This window comes from Polistes canadensis, unplaced genomic scaffold (assembly GCF_001313835.1).
Source record: "Polistes canadensis isolate GaletaPanama2010 unplaced genomic scaffold, ASM131383v1 scaffold_7, whole genome shotgun sequence".
Classification (NCBI taxonomy): domain Eukaryota; kingdom Metazoa; phylum Arthropoda; class Insecta; order Hymenoptera; family Vespidae; genus Polistes; species Polistes canadensis.
In genome coordinates, this window is record NW_014569554.1 from 1,279,082 (window position 1) to 1,301,557 (window position 22,476).

Here is a 22,476-nt window from a genome sequence, read left to right on the forward strand (position 1 = left end):
ATATATATATATATATATATATATATATATATATATATATATATATATACTTGGTGAATCGGTTGACGCGTAGAAGAAGAAAGAATAAAAGGAGAAGCACGTAGTAGGTGGCAGCTCGTTGGTGGAAACGCTTTCCATCCCTTTGCCCTCCCCCAACCCCTCCCCCACCTCCCATCCCTTACCGCAACCTTCACTCAATCCCGAGCTCCTCCCCACAACTTCTTCTTCTTCTTCTTCCACAGGTTCCATGGCTCCCGTGGCATATATAAAAAGAGAAATGGAAGCGACGAGAGCAGAGGGAAAATAGCTGTGAGGGCCCCTGTTGGTTCATACGGAACGTGGCCCAGATCGTCCACGATACACTCGACGTAAGACGAGTCACTATTCAACGTCGCCAAACCAATTTATTTTTCTACTACGAGCAGACAGAAAGAGAGAGAGAGAGAGAGAGAGAGAAAAGTATAACCTTCTTTTTCTTTTCTTTTAACGTTATCATCCTATCCAACCCTTTTTCTTCACACTCTTTTTTTACACTCGAGCGTTAAAATCGAAAAACCGAAAGAATCGTGGTTTTTATTTTATTAGAAAATATCTTTATGGAGTAATCATAAATTTGCATTTATATCAATAGTATATATATATATATATATTTATGTATATAGAGGTGAAGTAATATTTTTATATATTTTCATTTTGTATATCTAAGTGCGTTGACAATATTTTTCTGATATAATTGAATTATATTAAAAATAAGGGTATTAGAGAGTTTTATTTATACCACGTGATTCTTTTTTTTCTCGTTCGTTCTTTTTTTATAGTCTTTTTCGTAATAATGCATTTTGAAGAAAATTAGATTTTTATAAATGGATGATTGTTGTTTAGGCGTGTGTTTAAATTGTACGGTTGAAATGTATGATTTTTTTTTTTGTAGACTTGGTGTTTACCAAAAGTAAATTATTTCAATAGCAAAGGTTCCTGAATTTGTAAGGTGGAAAGAACAAAGGCAGCTCACTTTTTATAAATGTCGGCAATGCAAATAGGATTACTTAGCTTTGACTGACGCGTTTTCGAGGGATGTCTATCCCTCGTCTCACTTTTTCTCTGTTTCTCGTTTACCGCAAGAGACTGCAATATGCTCTTCGTGTATTTTACATATTTTAAGTTATTTTCTTGGCTGCCGACGAGAATGCGCCGCTGGCGGATAAACCGCAGCACCTGAGTATCTCTAGGAAGGAATCTTTTTGTACGTAGATAGTTCGAGTTAAACGATATATTATAAATTAAGAATTTACGGTGTATTATATAACATATATATATAAATACAAAAAATTCATAGTCTAAATAATTAGAAATATTCAAATTGTGAAAATAAAAAAACCAATACAATATTTTGATCGTTCATTCGTTAAACGAGTTAATTCTAAAAAGTATAATATATAATTATTTATTAATTTTTAATAGTAAAAATATTCTAACGTCGACGAAAGTATTTTTGTCTTTTTTATTAAAGTATATTTATATACCAAATATTATTTTTAAATACAACAACAACAACAAAATTTCATATATATTATAAACCAATCGGGGGAAGAAAAAAACAAAAGAAAAAGATTCGATCGAGATTGTGAAACAAAATGAATGGCTCGCAAAAAGGGTTGTTATGTAACTTACCTTTAGTTACAAAACAAACCACAAACTAAAGCACTTCGAAATGTTTAATTATTTAGTTGTTGATAAGAGATGATAGGAAGATTCGAGGTTAGTCGAGGATTGCCCACTGAAATTTGTTAGTCAAATCATCGTCGTCGTCGTCGTCGTCGTCGTAGAACGGTCGACTTAAATCGCTAACCTTCCCCTTCCTTCTCCTTTCTCCTTTGCCTTGTGCTTTTGCTAATATTTGCCTCGATCTCACGCTGCCCCGACTGTTCTCGAGTTAAGAAGGGGCTTACCGTCCCTGAGAGATCACCCCTCGAGTTATACTTAAGTGTCACCCTCCGGAGGGATCGGTACCGGAAAATTGGTGGTTTTCCGGGAGCTTGTTTCAACGAGAGGTAAATTCTTTTCCCTATTTCCTCATCCCTTATCCACCTTCTACCTTTCCCTCCTCCTCCTTCTTTTTTTTTTTTTTTATACTTTCCCTTTTTGCCATTTTATATCTTCTTTCTTTTTTATATTTCTTTTCATCGTATAAACAAAAAAAAAAAAGAAAAGATTAAGATAGAAAGAGGAGAAAAAAGAAATTTCACGTGGAAAAGTTGAAAACCAAGAAGGGCAAGTTTGAACGACTCATTGTCTGTGTCTTCCGGATCTTTAACCAATCTCTATCTCTCTCTCTCTCTCTCTCTCTCTTTCTTTCTTTCTTTTCTTTCTATCTTTCCATTCATTGAACTTACCCTTCGTCCTTTCCCTCAGTTTTAACTACTAACTTCATTTAAGTTTAATCGACGAGGAAAGATCAGATAAAATTTTAAAAATAGCATCCCGATTTAATGGAAGATTGTTTGCTCGTATATGTGTGGTATAGGTTTGTGTGTGTGCGTGTTTGCGTATAAGAGAGAAAGAGAGAGAGAGAGAGAGAGAGATCAATATCTACTTTAACTCATATATCGAATGTTCCCTTACCGAAAAGTATCTTCGAAAGTTACTTATCAGTTACTCTTTACTACAGATCTAACTTTGGTACGCCACCAAGATAGAGCACCGTTACCACTAACATCCACGAAAGATCGCCCATTTCAACTCCCTCCCCCCTCCACCCACACACCACACCCTTTCCTCCTGTAACTCTTCTTATCGAAATGCTAAGTATGCTATAGTAACATTTTAAGTATTGATTCTTCGTCATACTTTACGTGCAAGAATGATGGTGGAAGAGGGTTCAAAGGGGGGTGGTATGTGGTAGGGAAATTTTGCAAATATACTCGTTTAAGGATAGATAAGAAAAAGAAAAAAAGGGGATCTTTTTTTTTAATTTAAATATATATACAAAATTTAATTTTAATTCGACGTGATTTCGCGAACAAACTTGATTATATATATATATATATATATTTAGGGAAGAAACTTTTTTCAACTGATTTGATAATTAACAAAGTTTGATCAATCTTGTTTGAATATTCATGTTTTTTTTTAATCAATTCATATATCATCTTAGTTTATACAAAATTAATCAATTAAATTACCTTAACTTATTATACCTGTTATTGATTTCAAGTATTTGCAATTAATTACTCTCTCTCTTTCAGATAATTATAGATATAAATTATTTAACCTAATATTATATGTTATATGTGAAATAATTTATCTTCGAACGATTAAATTAGATGGTTGAATTTGTGTGTTGCAATTTAATAGATAGTTAAAAGGCTTCGTTGTGAAAGCATCAAATTTATGCTATAGCAAAAAAAAAAAGAACAAAATTCTCCTTACAGGGAGACATATTATCATTGCTATTACAGTTTACTATCACATTTTGATACGAAAAATATTTTGACGATTAAATCTAATATCCTAACGATGGATATCCTTTTCCATTAATAAAGAATATTAACACGATAAATTCTGAAATAAAATGAGAAAAATAATATCCATTTAATTACTTTAAATGAGACAACATATCGATAAATATTATAACTTGAATTTAATTTTATTCAATTTACGCGATTGATTTAGGTGATAGAACTTTTTTTCCAAGGATAGGATAGTAACGTTTAATTACCACGTTCTCGTTAAGTTCTTGTGTACGTGTCAGTGTGAATTACCGTTACATCGACTAGGTGGTGGAGATGATGAGGGTGAACAGAGTGGGAGTGAGAGTGGGGTTGGGAGTGGGGGTGGGGGTTGGGGTTGGGGGACCTCTTCTAAGCCATGTCTCGTCAACCGGTTGATAATAGTTTCCTCGCGGCAAGACTGCCGTGCACAGCCTACGTAAGCCGTTTCAATATAAAGCCATTTTATCACTGAAAGTCCATTATCCGGCTGAACGTACACCTCCCTCCTCCCCTCCTCTTACTCTCTTTTTCTTTCTTCTTCTTCTTCCTCCTCCATTACTTCTTCTTCCAACATTCGCTTAGTTCATCCTCCCCCACCTTCGTTTCCATTCTTCCATAGCACTTGGTATATACGAGGCAGAAACTCTGCGCATTATCCGCATAATTTTAAATTTACGCTTGGTGTTATCCAACGTTAAGAGAAACTACGTTTTATATCATCAAGTGTATATTATTGATCATGTAAACCCATCTCACATCTTTTGATCGTAATTTTGATCAAGCTGAATTATATGATATATCACGGTTAGTATGCTTCTTTAATAATATCAATTAATCAACGTCTCGCGAGATCGAGAGAAGATATTTTCTTTGATTTTTTATATTACAATCGGTGCTTTTTTTTTATTAATAAGAATATGGTTTCTCGTGGAAAAATTTGTTTTCCAAGTTTGAAAAAAAAAAAGAAGAATACAAATATTATATTGTTTGGGGTTTCGGCGAAAGATTCGTTAAAAATATTCAAAACGAGGTATCAGGTGTGATTGATTGAATTTGACGTAGTCAATATCATTTGTAATCATGTTATTCAATATCGAATTGCATTGTACAATCTGTGCGTTATATCAAAAATAAAAAAACTATATACATATATATATATATAATGTACATAAATTTATGTTCGGAAAAGTTTGCATTCGATCGATAGGATCGAAAGTAAACTAAACGAAAATAGAAACTCGTGGATATCCTGTGTCTCTCGTATTATATTTCGAATTTCTGGAAGAGACGAGATGGTCGAGGGAGGATTTGGGGATGGTGAAGAGATGGGTGAAATGGGAGATGGGGTGTGGTAGGGTGGATAGGATGGGAGCAGTCAGGGTGGAAGCGAACGTGGATATTAGTTTCTGTCCCCCGGAAGTGGGTCGAGAGCAAACAATAATTTTTCTTGACACCACTTCGCGAAAGATTTAGTTTGGCATGCTGACCTCCGTGAAATTGTACATCCCTTTCGTTGAAGAGGATTCTATCGTGAACGAATTCTTGTGCAAAGTTGAGGGGGTGATTAATAGGTTGGAAAGAAACATTATTCTTTATATCTTTCAGTCGTATTAACGTTTTCAAACGTTTTCTAAGTTACACGAATGTAACATAATTTTATTATTTATTTTGTTCAACGTTTCGTAAAATTAAAAAAATGTTCATTTTTATATATATTATTTAATATTTATAAATTTAAAATTGTTTTAAAATATTGAATATTTGTTAACTATTACGCGTTGATATTTTATTGCAAAATATTGTCAAAATAATAAGCAAATAAATGTTTAGCCTTAAAAAAAAAAAAAGAAAAAAGAAAAAAAAAAAAAAGTAAAATATTAAACACGTCTATGGTAGATTTTTTTATTTACTATCATTCACATGGCTGTTTTGATAACAGTCGTTCGCTATTAAATTTATATAAATATAAAATTTAATCTCTCTCGATTCTCTCTGTATCGTACATTTCGATTCACGACGTCGTAAGAGAGGATCGTTTCGAGCAACCTGATCTCCGGTTATTCCTCTTAACTCTCGATAAACAGCATTATCTTTCACGGCGAGTCTCTCTTCCGGTCCATCGCCATTGAATCTCCATTCTTTCATGAGATTTTCAAAGCACTTCCGAGGAAAATAATAGTATTTCTGTTGAATAAAAATAAGATAGAACGTTGAGGAAACAAATTATTTGGAATATTTACGTTTTTCTCGACGAAATATAAATTATCATTTTATTTCAATTCTTTTTTTTTTTTATATCGTCCCCATATAATATTAATATTTTATAAATTACATTAACTTGTAATTGTGTTGATCGTAGGACCATAATTATCGAATGTTTGTATATCTGGTATAAATAAACGTGTTTCGCGCGTTAAACGTGAACTTAATATTCAAATAAACAATATTATTTGTTATAATATACAAATTTCCTTCAATTTTTATTCTTTTTCTTTCCAGCCTATTTCACGTGTATTTCATTGTGTGTGTTTTCAAGTTTTTTCATTTTAAAAAGGAATTGGAAAAATGTATTCTCAATGACGAGTCAGCTTAAAACTGGAAAAAAAGATATTTCCATAAAATACGATTTCGATCGTCGATATACGGGATATATGGGAAAACGAAAAGCTAGCTAGCTAGCTAGCTAGCTAGCTTGCTTGCTAGCTACTCTCTGTTGGAGAGATTTTTCATGATCAGAAATCAAATTCGTAATAGGTTATAGCGATCGTGTATAATGTTCCAATGTATTTACGTGATCTCTATCTCTATCTCTCTCTCTCTCTCTCTCTCTCTCTCTCTCTCTCTCTCTCTCTCTCTCTCTCTCACTCTAACGTTAATGGGCTATCTCGTTGAACGCGATGAATGAGTCAGTTCGATGTGAAAATGTACTCTATTCCATCGGTGTGCGAATGAACTTATAGTTTTAATCGAGTCCACGTAAAAAGCTCAAAGTATAACATTACTCGATGGGAGATAGAAAATGTCTGCTATCGGTTCGCCGATTGGTTGCTCCGATCGCGATTAAACTAATTCGCTAATTGCATTCCCGTTTAATCCTATCATCCAAGTAGCGAGTAGATATCTCTATCTCTCTCTATCTCTTTCTTTCTCTTTCTATCTTTCATTTTCTATCTTTTTCTTTTTCCTATTTTCTTACAAGTAGTAGAAATAATTGAAGAGTATTGAACATCTTTAAACTTATTCTCGATCGGTCGATTTATCCTTGGATAATTTTCAATCGTTTTAGAACGAAATTATTCCCAATAGTTTCTCTTTCTCTCTCTTTCTCGTTGAAATAATTTCAAATTTTCGACGAGAATTCGTCACGTTAATAACTCGTAAAAGATTTGATTATTGGTTTATCAAAATTCTGTTTAATTAGGACGAAATTCGATACATTTCCTATCCTACCCGAATGAGCGTTAAATCAAATTACATACGATCATGTTTGATTAAACTTGTTTTGATGACATATCGATGATATATCGGAATGAAACATTTTCGAGAGAACGAGAAAGAGAAAGAGAGAGAGAGAGAGAGAGAGAGAGAGAGAGAGAGAGAGAGAGAGAGAAATTAAATGTTAAATGTTAACGAGTTTGGAAGAATATTTTGATCTTTCTTTTATTCAGTTAATTATTTTAACGCTCTCTTCAGATAAATGATATTTTAATCATTTAAATGAACTCAAAGTTAAATTTATCTATGTATGTATAATACAAATTGTTTTTGATTAGCGGTTAATGTTATATTGGCTGAAAATGAATTCAAACGAATCGAATTATTCGTATATAAAAATACATGCATACGTACACGTATATATATGTATATATGCAAACATACATACTCGCGAGGGTATATAAATGTATGTATTTATGTGGGGTAGATAATGGTCATGGAACAACGTTACGAAAGGACAATGATTGTGGACGAGTGTGAACTCGTTTGCAGTGAAACAAATGCGTCCGTGATAACTACGATCTCGGACGTTACTTTGTATTATCGCATACTCGCCTAAATTCATTCTAAAATGAAATCGATGCATTTTAAACGAAAAAAAAAACTTCCGTCGCTTTTTTTTTTTACACCAGTTGCGTTCGCTCGTTTGATTTGACGACATTGATCATGGTACATAATAATGATATTGATAATTAGCAGGAAACTTTAACTATTAATTTTTTACTGTATATATATATACACATACACACACATAATTAGATTTAATATAAAGAGTAAAGATTTATAAGAAAATTTGATGAAAAAATATACTTATTTATTCAAATACCATAATTTGATTTCTCGACAATAATAATTGATTAAATGTTACGTTAAGTTAATGATAAACGATAAAGAGAAACTTTTATTAAATTATAAAGAATAATATAATATTGCAAAATTAGTAAATGTGAATAGCATAACGTTAGAGGGTTTAACTACGTTCCGTTTACGTTAAACGTATCGCAAGCACTGTCAAGTTTCCTTCTCTTCTTCATTCTCCCTCTCTCTCTCTCTCTCTCTCTCTCTGTCTCTTACTCTGGTATACAATCAAACAATAACAATGGACAGTTAGCGCTTGCAATTCAGCTAAGAGCTATTGCCACGCGTTATTGTCGTTGTACTATGTGAAATATCATTCATCGATTCAAACCCATGAGATTGTACATATGTTAAAGTTTATACAATACCGTGAATTCGTTTAGCCCTAAGGTAAAAGGGTTTTTATCATTTATATTTCGTCATCATTTTTATTGTTAATATCGTTCGATATTTGTATTGTTAAGATTGATTCTCTAATGTTTGATATAATGTAACATACACATATCTATATCTATATATATATACACATATGTTTACACGTATTCAATGCAAATGTATAATACACGTTCAAGTGGACCAATATCATCCTTGAATATTGAATTTGAACAGTTTCCATGTATTATGTAAACTTTCGCAATAATTGAACATTTATAAACGTAAGTAGTACGATAGCGTTCGTTGACAGGTGGATATAGTTTAGATATTCAAGGCTCGTTTCCGTCATTAAAGTTACGTTTCAATGTTAATGTACGTATGTGTATGTAATTATTTCAAAAGAATAACATTCTTCGATTACGATCAAAGCATGCTACGCGGAGAGAAAATTAAGCAGCCGTAAACCGAATTGCTTACAAAATTCATTTGATTCAATGAAAGGAATACGATTAGTTTCATTTTTATTACAATTAATCTAAACTTTTTTGATATTAATTATCAAACGAACGTTTTTATTTATTCATAAGTTTTATATGTAATTAAAATAAGAATATTCAGAAAGTATAAATAACAGAATGATTTTGTGTTCATTTGTTAGGAAAATAATTAAATATTAAAGAAACGAAACATTAAATGTGGAACGTTAAAATTTAAAATAGAATAAATCGGACGTAAAGCTTATTAAAATCAGCTTTCGTTAAATAATGTATTAATATTACACGAACAAATATTATCTCATGAAATAGTTGTTAAGAAACATTAAAAAAAATAAAAAACTTTAGGAACGACCTAATACAATATTTAAATGAAAGAAAAACAAAAATTTCGCGATTTTCATTTTCATACTTCTATTTATATTATTATTATTATTATTATTATTATTTATTTTACATAACTACTAATCATAGAATATAATCGTAGAGTGGAACAAATGTATATAAAAAAAAAAAGTAAGAGAAAAAGGAAATAAATTCAAGATAAGATCCTTAACGGGTCCATAGAGAGTTCGTAATTCGAAACAGTGTCACACGAAAGAACTTAGAAACGAACGAAATGAATGTTGCAAAGAGAGAAAGAGAAAAATAGGAAAAAAAAGAAAGAGTGTGTGAGAGAGAGAGAGAGAGACACTGTTTAAAATATAGCACTACGAGTCTATTCAAAATTCCTATCAGATCGTAGTAGAGAAGAGTCTTTCCGTTTGTAAGCTATAAACGACGCTTCTTTCTATCTCTTTTTATCTATCTACCTATCTATCTCTTTCTCTTATTATCTTATTCTCTTATTCTAGCTCGCACTGTGGTGTTAAGCTAGTTTCGTTCTTCTATTTTGCTCTATTGGATGAATTCTAAAACATCAGCAAGCAAGCAAGCAAGCAAGCGATATCTGGATAACCGTGAGCTTTGTAAACGCACGATAAAGCTTTCTTTTCTTGATTATTTGCGCTTGAAAAATAACAACAAAAATTTACATGTATTTTCTATTCTTTTAGATCTTTCCATATTCCACTGTCTCTCTCTCTCTCTCTCTCTATTCTTTTTTCAAATAAATACATTGTTTGTCTCTTTCTATTTTGGTGACTAGTTAGTTTCACATTCACCAAGCTCGAGATTTTGTCTTCTCTAACAGAGGACTAAAAAAATGTGAATAGGCTGACGAGAACACAGAAAGAGAATACAAAGAGAGAGAGAGAGAGAGAGAGAGATAATTAACGGAGAATAGCTTTATCGTTGTTAGGAGGTCAACGTTGTAAACGTGAATCTGATTTCTCTTCACCCTTTTCCCACCCCTTTCTCTTCTCTTCTCTTGGTTTATCTTCTCTATCGATAAACACTAGGTTGGTGGTACGTTTATGTGTCGCGCGAATATCCTGTTCTTCTCTCTCTCTCTCTTTCTCTCTCTCTTTTTCATTTTATCTATATTTTTGTCTTCTTTTTTCAGTTTTCTTTTTATTCGAGAAGAGAAAATCACGTTCTTATCGATACCTCAGGTTCGAAATAAGATTATCGCTGGAGCTATCGTGACATTTTTCTTGTTGTTTTTGTTTATTATTATTATTATTATTATTATTATTCATGTTAATTTTGTTCTTGGAGAATTTTTTTCCAAGTCCCGCTAGCTCCACACTTTTTTTTTCAAGGAAGCAAAATAATTTGTCAGGATAACGCATTCTCTTCGAATTTGTTCGAAATGAAAACAAATAGCTAGCTAATTATAGGAGGAGGAAAATATTTTTATGAGGAAAATAAATAGCAATTTATAATTAATATTTAATGAGAATTAAGAATCCATCGTATTTTTTTCCCGAATGTATAAAATATTTCAAAATAAATAATTCTAAGAAGTTTGACTGATTATACTAGAACAATTCTTATTAGTTCTCTATGAATTATTGTTAGAATAGAGATAAATTAAAACTTGTTAATTTGATAACAAATTTGCAATTTCGTAGTACATATTTTTATTTCATTCTCTACCTATTTCTCTGTTGTATTTGATAAACATATAAATACATAATGCAGCTACATCATATGTTTTAAATATAAATATGTACGCGTTTGCACGCGCTTACACACATACATCAAAAATATATAAATATATCGTACATTTGTAATATAGTACACTATATATACCCACATCACTTTCTCATTACGCTCTAGTAAAAAAAAAAAAAAAAAAGCAATAAAGGATGGCAATGCAGGTGGGATTAAATGTAGCAAGATTAACTTCGGGAAAACGTAACTTTCATACTAGCCGCCGCCATTTTTTCTTTCCTTTTCTTTTCTTTTCTTTTTTTTCCGTTACCCATGGGTAACGCAGGTTTTTTTCTATCTCAATCCTTTCTCCTGAAATTTCCTCTTTTATTTTTTACCTTTCGTTTCGTTTCGTTTCGTTTCGTTTTTCTTTTATATTTTTTATTCTTCTTACTGGCACGCGTTACGTAATCTTAATTTGAGATCAGGAACGAAAAGTGAGAGAGAAAAAAAAGGGAGAGAAAGAGAGAGGGATTGAAAGTGGGTCGAAGTAAAGGATAGGGGTATGTACCACCCTTCTCTTTCTTCTCTTTATTCTCTCTCTCTCACCCTCTTTCGAGAAACGTTCCAATAAAGGTAGAAGCTCTTAGCCGAAGGGTCTCGCGGAATCGATTTCATTGGTCGCATTTAAGCGTTATTACGCTCGGTCAAGCGCCCCGAAATCCCCGAGCTCGTTGATCGAGAGCAATTTTACACTTAAGTAAAGTTTGTTTTTTACACCTACAAGCTTTCCGAAACGTTTTACCAAATCCTTACACGTCTTTTTAAAAGGTATGTGCCAAATAACACTGTGACATTGCAAGACAAGCGGTAAGAAATCTACGAACTGTATTAGTTGGGCTGTATTGACTGAATTCTTTTACGCGTAAATATGTTCTTGTTTTTTTTTTTTTTTTTTTTATTTTTTTTTATTTTAAACGTGTTACACTTTTTATTGATAAAATATAAAAGACAGATATACAGAGATAGAAAATAATATATAAGATATAATGAAATTATTTAATCTTAATTTAAATAAAGTAAATTATAAACAATTTTATTGTATGCTGTGTGTGAAACAATTTGATCGAAATGAAAAATATATTGATCGAAGAATTTTTTATTTCGTACTTTATTCTTTTTTTTTCTAAATAGATTAACGAAAGAGTATAAGTCTAAAGTATTAATTTTTCGTAAAAGTCATTTGTGTTATAATATTATACGTGTAAGTTACTATATAAAATCAGCTATTAGGACTTTTTCTACACGAAAATTGGATTGAAATAAAGAAAATTACCTAGAGAGAGAGAGAGAGTGAGAAAAAAAAATTATTTTCATTTCGTACTTTTTTATAACGGGTGAACAAACAACTATATGAGTCAGAATTATTTAGTTTTCTTTTTTTTTTTTTTTTGCGGAGGATAATATTAAATATTAAAATTACAGTGTAAATATATTTTGTACATGAAAGTTCCATGTAACAAGTGTCTCATCAAATATAATATATTAATGTATTATAATATATTAATGTATTGCATAATATTATAATAATATAATATAAACTGTGTTGAGAGTAAAATTGGACATGCAATCTCAAATTCTGAGGGAGACTGAATACTTATGACTTTTCTCGTAGCAATAGTGTTCGGTTTGTTAGGGTCATCGACACGCAACGTTTCGCTTTTCCTATTACATTCGACGTGAGCGACACCAAAACGGCAGAACCAATTGGCCAAGCGTGAAATGGAGATAATGACTGGCGAACCAATCAGCTAACCAGACCGAGTCAGAGAGAGAGTCAGAGACTAATCAGGATAGATCTCTGTGTTGCGTTGCATTACGTCCGAGTTGCGTGCATTTAGTCATCCGTGGCAAGAATGCTCTACGGAGGAGGAGGAGAAGGGGGAGAGGCGAAGATAAAAATATAAATAAAATCTCTCAAATATAAACAGAATTCGATGATCCTATTGACGTGAACGTTCTCGTGAGTTTTCAGATAACACGTAGATATATAATCAAACTATAGAATAGAATTTCTCTAACATTTTTAAATCTTTTGTTATTTCGTATTTTTATTTTTATTTCTATTACTTATACTTTTTCATTAAAACCAAATAAAAATGATTGTCAGAAATATTAATAAAATATTTCACAATAATTGATTATCGTTTGACGGTAAAATTTGATATAAAGTTTCCTCGGACGTGTATTCTGTAGTAAATTAAATAACATAAATAATATTTATTTGAGTATAAAAGGTAAAAGAAGAAAGAGAGAGAGAGAGAGAGAGAGAGAGAACGCGAATAGGAAAATAAAAAGTATAGGAAGGAAATAAAAATTCTCTAAGCTCGTACTTACATACACTCTTGAAAGAATACTGAGTTACATTAAGATTGAAAGAAAGTAAAAAGGAAAGAATGTAGGAAGGAAGGAAGGAAGGAAGGAAGGAAGGAAGGAAGGAAGTAAAGAAACGATTATCTGCGGTTAAAATGGCTTACGGATATTCTACTACAGTCAAAGCTTTAGTACACGGAAGAAGATTCGAGACGTTATTGTTCGGCCGACGATAACGAGTCCAGGATTTGAATTCATTGTTTCAAAGAGCCGGTTACAGCGGCTTTCCACAGGCAATATATTATCTGTTATTATTGCAGCTAGACTCGAACCCACAATAGCAGGCTTTACGTGCTGATCTCCATATTTTAATTAAAAGCTCTTGGTGCTGATGCTACGCTACCCTCTCGTGTTAAAGTCAATCCATGGGGGTAGTTCTGTCGCGACTCGTAATACGTGAAAACACCTACATACATTTGCACACACACACACACACAGCCAAATATATATATATATATATATATATATATATATATATAGTGATGTATCTACGTAGAAATACGTGTCAAAAGTCGTCTCGTAAGCAAAAGTTCTTTTTCCGAAGTAAAAATAAAACTCTCCCGTTTTCGGATGAAAAGCGTTTTCCGATTCTTCACAATTCTTTGATTCCCTGTCGTTTCCTTTTCTGTTCCTTTCTTTCTTACTTTCTTTCTTTCCTCGATCGTAGCTATCGTAAGATCTCGTTCGGCAACATCGACAAGATCGTTCGTCGTTAAAACTTTTTCCAAGCAAGTGAGTGGGATACGACGAGTAAAACCGTATACCGTATACCGAAACCGTTCGAACGATAGAAACCGTCCAAAAGTTAGGTACAACGAGATTTTCGATGACTTACCGTTCTTCCCTAAGAATGACGTACAACTCCACTAAGGTTTGCGGTAATTTCACCAACGATAAAAACCTTGCTCGAGTCCGTACACACACACTCATCCCACCGACACACACACACACACTCCTTCTACACTGCACTTTCATTTTAAAGGCAATTAATTTTCTCGAGCGAACGCTCGCGCACCGTTGGTTGGCTGGTTGGTTGGTTGGTAGCCGACGAAGTCACTTAACGAGCTTTGGTCCATAGACTAAAGAGAGAGAGAAAGAGAGAGAGAAAAAGAGAGAAAGAATGAGAGAGAGAGAACAACAAGGACGAGTACGACGACGAACGACGACGAAAGACGACGTGGGAAATTATTTGCACGAGCTTTATTATAAAGCCCTTAACGTACGTTAAAATGTACGCTAACTCAGCCCTAAGGGCCATATGGAACGATGCGTCGAGCTCGTAAAGCGATTTATTATCGTCAAATAGTCGAATGTATAACGATCTACGTTGTACCCTCGTGTCGTATACCACCTTCCGATCCCCCCACCCTCTATCTCACTCTCTCTTTCTCTCTTTACAATATAAACTATTTTCCCATGGGTACAGGCCAATTTTCTTCCTCTCTCGTGCATCGTTAAGTACTAAAATTACCAAATTTGAACGATAAATTGTAATCGATTGTCCCATCATTTTACTTCCTTTCTTTTTTCTTTTTGTTATTGTCCTTCTCTTTCACGTTTACGTTAATAATATGTTTAATCATATGAAGAAAGAAACATAAAAATGACTCGATCTGTAGTTCATTCTAGAATGAAAAATCTGGACTTAGATTACTTTGATGCTCATCATCCTTCTCTAATTCTATATTTATGTGTATTAGAGTTATTTAATAATAATTAAATAATAGAAATAGATAAAGATAAAAGGAGATAGAGAGAGAGAGAGAGAGAGAGAGAGAGTGAAGATATATTTGTTATCAACTCATGGTTAGATGGCATGGTAAAGCCGCAGAAGAACGTTGGTTTATCCTCATCGTAAAATGTGGCGAAAGTGGGGCTGCGTCTATGGGAAAATAGTAGCTCGTAAGACTTGAGAAGGTGGAGAGACATGGCAGCATATGTCGTATACGGCGGTGCACCACTCGTACATCAACAACGTGATTCCCATGCATACTAGCCACATTCTCAGAGGAGACACGTGCACAAGTGTTAGATATATATCCTTGGGTCTTCTAATATATATATTATTTTTTGCATATCATTTTTCTCACCTTTCTATCATTTTTTTTCGGATTCTAACAATGTGTAAAAATAAAAGAAAAAATTAACCCCCCGTTCGCAGGAATAATTTCATTGTATTCTTAGAAGACGATGCTAACACACACACACACACACAATTCTATATTTTCATTTACGATTACGTTAAGTATCGAAAAACTCGTTTTTTTTGTTGAAGGAAGATCTTAAGTAGTATACTTTAGGATATACCATGACGTACCGTACACTCGCATGGTTTAAAAGTTTTACGTGATGGCAAATTTCTCGTGTCTCTAACTTTTTCACGTCCATTTACACGAGATACCAATTTAATTATTAATTTTGAGAAGTTTTATCAAAGGAAAGGTGACTTTTTTTTGATACCTAAATAAACTTTTCTATCTCATGAAAATATGATTAAATAAAATTAAGATAATTTAATTTAGTCTCAAAGAAATATTATAGAGGAAAGTTCAGCGAGGAGGAGTTGTCTTGTTCTTGCTCGAATGCATTTCTAACATGTCGCTTTGAGTCAAGAGCATTGTGTTATTATACGTAAGAGCGTCAGGAATGTTTCACTTCACTTATTCGCGAACGGAAGTCGAGAAGATTCGACGTCGTTGACTGCGTATATCGAGCCAGGTTGTTCCAAGTGCTAGGAAACGCGTGTCTACCTCACATTTATACACTAAAGTATATATATATACATATATATACACATATGCAGTTGTATATAATATGTATATGTGTATGTATCACGTAGTACCATTTTGAGAACACGCTACAAGGAAAACGGAAGCTCTCTGAATTCACGCTGGATGCCGTTTAAAGCCGTTTGCTCTGCTCGTACACGGCGCCAAGAGACCGATAGTTGTTTCTTTCTTTTACTTTACCATTTAGAAGGAAAGAAAATAAGAAAGAAAGAAAGTAAGAAAGAAAGAAGGAAAGAAAGAAAGTAGTCTGCGAATGGGGCTCGCAAACTATCTCGTATGGGTAGCTTCTACGACGTTTAAAACCGTGTGAGACATGTTTATAAACGTTAAGAAATATCTTACGAGCTAGCTCTCGCTAACTTTATTTTTAAGAAGAAAATGTTATCTAAGTCATACAACGTTTGTTTTACGAACGACAAATTTGATCCCGTTAATTCTCGAAATCCAGATCGATCGTAAATAACTAACACCTTTGTTTTTTCCTTCGTGTACATAAATTTTATTCGAAGGAGAATTCTATACCATATATTCGTTGAAATTAAATGATACTTTAAAGAAATAATTAAATCTCGAAACTTGTATTATTCAATTTGATAGTTCACACGGTCGAATTGTTTGTATTTACGATTTGAAATATGCAAAGTGTCACGATTTGTATGTGTTCGTTCAGGACAATTATATTACTCTGTATACTTTTTCGTATATCTTTTCTATGGAGTTGTATAAACTCGTGAGGAATTATCCGCGATAGATTTAAATTTATTATTTCCATCGTGTTTTTCCTTCCGACAGTGAAATCTTATCTCTCTTTCGGTTACCCAATAAAAGGACAAAAAAACAAGAAAAATAAAAAAAAAAAAATAGAAAAACAGAGGAAAGATTGCATATCATTCCTCAAATATACGCATATCCGTTCCGTCTTCTCTCTCTTGCAGCTAACATGCAAATTATGTTGCAGGGTAACCTCCTCTAGTCATCGTGATGCTAACGTCGCTCGAGTAAAATATATGCTTGCTTTGATATGACAAACCGAGGGTAGTGGGTGCACACGCAAAGTCGCGACAGTTGTTGCAACGTTGGTGTGCACAGTGTTATCGTGGTTGCGATATCGCGTTTACGCGTGCATACCGTTCGTAACAACGAAGACGAATGTGAGTCAAACTTAACGGGGGTGGGGTGTGGGAGTGGGTGGGGTTTTCAGGATAAGATCAACCGAGGAAACTTGAAATTACTTTGGCTAAGCCACTGCTGATTTTCTTTATAGAAATTCTCATAACTTTTTTATTGTATCTTTTTCAAATTTGTTTTATCCTTTTTTTTTGTTAACCTTCCTTCCTCTATATAATTTCTCTGTCTGTTCGTCATAGGTTTTTGTTTTCTTCTTTTCTTCTTCCTTATAACACTTCCACTTTATGTTCGTTATTTTCTTTTTTTATTTTTCGTTGACTTTCCTTGTAATTTTTCATGATCTTTTTTCTTTGGAAACTGTCTTTACGAGCGTAAGTTATATCTTAACACGCTGGAGATCGCGTGGAACTTTTTTTTTTTTTTATAAATTAGACGTAACGCGTGGCGAGTGTAAAGTAAGTAATAGTAGTAGAGTTAGTAGTAGTAGTAGTAGTAGTAGGAGGAGTAGTATAACTCGATATTAAATCAGACTACTCGTCCGCGTATGTTAGTAAATACGGTTTGTCAGTATTATAGTAGTTTATCTCATTTGTTTTTCCCATAGAAAACCAAACTTTCTTTTTATTTCTCTTTTTTTTATTATCGCGTGTTATCTTTATATTCTATAAAAAATATGAAAAAAAAAAAAAATTCATACACGTATGTTCCATATTATCGGTTAAAAGTTTGTTTTACGCGTCAACGTTAATAAAAATAAAGTTAAATTTTGTACTTATACGTATCATCTTAGTTTTACTATAAAATTGAACCGTACCTCGCGTTGTCATCTCATTGCATTTTGTTTTCTTCGTTATCTCGTTAACAATGCGATCCGAGATATTAATATTAAACACGTTAGAGACAGAAAATTGGAACTTGTTTTATCGAAGAGAAAAATTTGTCTGTTAGATTATTTTCATTATTTCGTTTATTTAACTTTTAACTTTTTGTTTCCTTTATTCAACAAAACACTAGGAGTCTAATAGTCGCTAATAAAGGGCAACGGTGAAAAGGAAGAACACTTTGTAGTAAGTAGCAGTTGTAATGGCCGTTGAAAGGAAGTAAGATCTGTCGAATACTATTGCAAAGATAGTAGTCGTGTTAGTATTAGTACGTGGTGCCCCACGAGTAAAGTTTCGACTTGTTGTCGTGCCGAAGGAGTTTAACCGGGGAAGCCTGAAAGTTCTCACGCGGCAAAAGTAGAAACTTAGGTGGGAATGGAGGAGGGTAGAAATGTGCGTCGAAAGGTACAAGGCAAAAGGGTAGAAAGATCCTAGCTGGGTATTATTCTTTGTCCGCGGGATGGAAGTTGGTAAGATTCGGGTCGAGTACATTGGGAGACTTCTTCTTCTTCTTCTTCTTCTTCTTTATTCGGAGAAAGTAAGTTTCCTATGGCTCTGGACGTTTTCCTAAGAAACAAAGGAACCTCGAGGAAAGTAAGAAAAAAGGAAGGAAGGAAGGAAGGAAGGAAGGAAGGTAGGAAGGTAGGTTGGTTGGTTGGTTGGTTGGTTGGTTGGTTGGTTGGTTGGTAGGTAGGTCCAAGTAAGACTAGCATTTTTCCTAAAGAAATCACGGCAACCATTGTTTCTCTATTCTCTTTTATTCCGCGACTTGTTCTTTCTATTTCCTCTTTCCTTGTATTCCTTTTTTCTCTCTCGATTCGGTTAACCAACTGAGAAGGACTTTGCGTTTGGGGTAGTATTTTCGAAATAATAGAGAAAAGTTAAATGGAAAATAGTACTGGATTGTTCTGACGTCTGGTCAGTCGAGACTCCCTTTCTCTCTCTCTCTCTCTTTCATTCTTTTATTTTTTCTCTTTCTGACACACAATGGAGGATAATTAAAGCGTAGTAACGCAAAACCAACGTTTTCTGTTGGCCGATCGTAGAGTGATACTAGAAACACACTTAGTGAACGCAGAAAAATATCGAGATTTTAGGGAAAGAGGGAAAAAGGTTGAGTGTCAGTGGTTACGGTAGCCCTTCATTTTGGTGCAAATGGATTTTTTTATTTTTTTTTTTTTATTTTCTTTTCCTTTCTTTTTTTTCTTTTTTTTTTTTCAAATGGACGTTTTAAAAGTTTACTCCGAGTGGACTATTGTTTGGAACGTCAGCATCCAAGAGAGAAGAGAAAAGAGAGAGGGATAAAAAGAGAGAGAGAGAGAGAGAGAGAGAAAGAAAACAACACAGTGGTCTACCAGTTCGTTGAGGCTTTGATTAACTGGCGTCACGAAGCAAAGGCTTGTACGATTGTTTGCTGCGAACTCGTAGTCGTTCGTTCTCGTTTTCTTCTGATTGCTGCTATGGTTGCCGTTCTCTCATCCTGTTTCCCTCTCTTCTCTTTATCCTCATTTACCTCCAACTTTCTCTCATCTATGTTCTCTTCCGTTCTTCATCTTCCTCCTTCTTCTCCTGAACATTCCCCCTCCCAGCTTTTCAGTTTCCTTCCTTCCTTCCTTTCTTCCTACCTTCCTTCACACAGTACCTGAGACTCGTTTCTCGTTTATCGTACATCTCTCTGGTTGCTGGTAACATCCCAACAGAGAAACCGAGACCAGCTACTTTGGAATTAACTGAACTCGCGAATGCCTACTATTCGTTAAGTCTGAGTACATCCTTCTATCTACCATTCTATTCTCTTCCACTCTATCCACCCTGTATACATACATATATACATACAAACAAACGTACAAACAACTATACGTACAACTACAAGTACATGTCCATCTTTGTATTACTCTTTGAACATTTCTTTTGTCGATCTTTTCATCCCTATACCTATTCCTATTGTATATCTTGAACTTTCTCTAATAAGTGATTGCGATCGTCACACAATACACACTTTTTCACTTTACCTTTAAGATATTGGAAATTGATAAAAGCCATAGAACCAACACTGTCGGGTTACGGAAACGTAATAAGGGAAAAAAAAATAAGTCACGTTTTTATCTATCGCGTAAAGTTATAAAACTTGACTCTCTTCTATCGTTCTCTCTCTCTCTCGTATAAAAATATATAATACGAACTATATTTGTTCATAAATTGTTCTTCTCCTTCCATTGTTTTCTTTTCGATAGCTTCCAGAATTTCATTAGTTTATTTCGAACCAGTAGTATATGTGTGTGTGTGTGTGTGTATGTGTTTTTGTCTTACCACGCGTTGAATTTTATATTGTAGAAAAGTTTGTAAGATACTTTTTTGATCACTTTTCATTTCAGTGGCCATCGATTTTTTTTTCTTTTACGACCTATAAGTGTATTATTTTATACAAACATATACATATGCACATGTATGTCTAGCTTGTTTTGTTTCCTTTTACCTAACCACCATCCTTTTACTTCTCTTCCTTCCTTCCTTCCTTCCTTCCTTCCTTCCTTCCTTCGTTCATTCGTTCGTTACTCCTCGTCGGTGTTTCTTCGCCTCCACTAGCTAGCAACATCGAAATTAATTCCAGACTGTTGCTTCCAACAGACTCCATCGAGGCACGATATAACTTTATACTCAAATGGAGCTCGTTCCATGGAACTCGTATAACCGATTAAATGAACGACATCGTAACGTGATATACTCGATACCTCCTCCTTTCTACTAATCACCGATATGATGATTATTCATCTTTTGTTAATAAACATTTATTAATGTTATCCCATTTATCATTTATTTTTTGAAGAAAAATGAAAATTACATTTACGTACAAACGTCGTGTTTGGCATTTTATCACGTCAATAAACATTAATACGATATTTTTGTAATTATAATATTTTACGTTTTAGGTATATCTGTTAACGTTGCATTTATTTATTCGTTATATTTCGAATAAAAAAATAGATTTTTCCGGTACAATTTTTGTAATCGATTGTGTCAATAATTATTATCGTATAATACATCTCGTTATTAAAATATTTGTCATAAAAATATCTGTTCTTTATTAAGAATTATCATTTTACTTTGCGTATTTTTTTTTTTGATTATGGTGATCGATAAAAAAAATATACAATGTAATTATTTTCTATCATTCGGTTAAGAAAACATTTTGATAAGGTTAAGCTCGTTATAAGAATTCTTGAAGATGCAATAATTCATCGTTTCTCCGAAGATAAATTAGAATCCATAGATACGAGTAAATAGATTCTCTTTGATATCGTTGAGTGCTATGTATTTATCTAAACTCTCTCAAAACCACAGAGTAAATATATTACTACGACCCTTAGATCCAGATTACAGTTTGACTTTGGACGTTTCGCGGTACACTCATTGCGGCTTCTTCCGACCGCAATTCTAAAGTCACACATCGTTCAGAGTGTTTATCGACATATTTTATCTTTATTTAGTATACTATAATTATTTTTATTTACATATACAGTTAATCATATCGCTAATCATTATTCATAAACATATATTGATTAATTGATAAATTTGTTTAAATAATTATTATTAACTCCGTTCTCTCGAAATTAGACGTCACATTCGTATATCTCATTTAATATCACACAAATCTAACAACTAATTTAAAAAATGGAAATATATTATAATTAATTATTTAAATAATTTTATATATAAAATAAAATTGTATTTTTGTTTAGGAAATAGAAAAAACAAACGCTTAAACATATATATATATATATATATGTTAACAATTTAATTTATTTTATAATGTTACTTTAAAAATATTAGAATGTAATAATAAGGTAAATATTTGTCTTTTTTTCTTTTGCAGTACCAAGAGTTGAGATAGTTGACGAGCATGGGGCGACCACCGGCGATAAATTCTATAAAGCAGGTAGTACGATAGAGCTGAAGTGTGTCGTTAGCAATATACCTCAACCAACTGGATACGTAACATGGCGGCATGGAACTCGTACACTGAATTACGATACCACCCGTGGAGGAATCAGGTATGTTGAAATCTACGTTTCCAAGGAGTTACTCTCAGAAACGTTCTCGTCTTCGTTCTGTGTCTTCATTGTTAGTTACAGCTTTGGAAATTTACCTACCCTACATTGGGTGGGATGCCACGAATTGAAACGATTAAATTGTCCTTGGTAACACGAGAATCGGATAATGTTGTTCGATCTTAAATACGATTGAATTTCAAGAAATTTATTCCACCGTTCGATGAGATCCTTTTATTTCGAAGATATTTCTCGTTTTTTATTTTTTCTTTTTTTTTACGTATAATAAAGTTTAGAAATTTATTCGAGGATAAAAAGTCTTAATCGTGTCAGTGGGTAAAGAGAAAAAAAAAAAAGACTACTTTGCAGCTGAGGTATAAATTAAAACGTTAAATATATGTATATTCATATACACTCTTTCTATCTATTTTGTATGTAGATATATA

General features: G+C 33.1%; 1 protein-coding gene across 4 annotated transcripts in view; it reads left to right on the plus strand.

Moving 5' to 3' along the window:
- Window positions 1-22,476, plus strand: part of LOC106790326 (peroxidasin) — a 214,106-nt gene that overhangs the window by 131,807 nt on the left and 59,823 nt on the right. For all 4 annotated transcript variants that reach the window (XM_014755144.1, XM_014755135.1, XM_014755152.1 and 1 more), the window contains exon 6: window positions 21,856-22,033. In XM_014755144.1, the coding sequence (XP_014610630.1) occupies window positions 21,856-22,033 (178 nt within the window). The remainder of the gene's footprint in view (window positions 1-21,855; window positions 22,034-22,476) is intronic.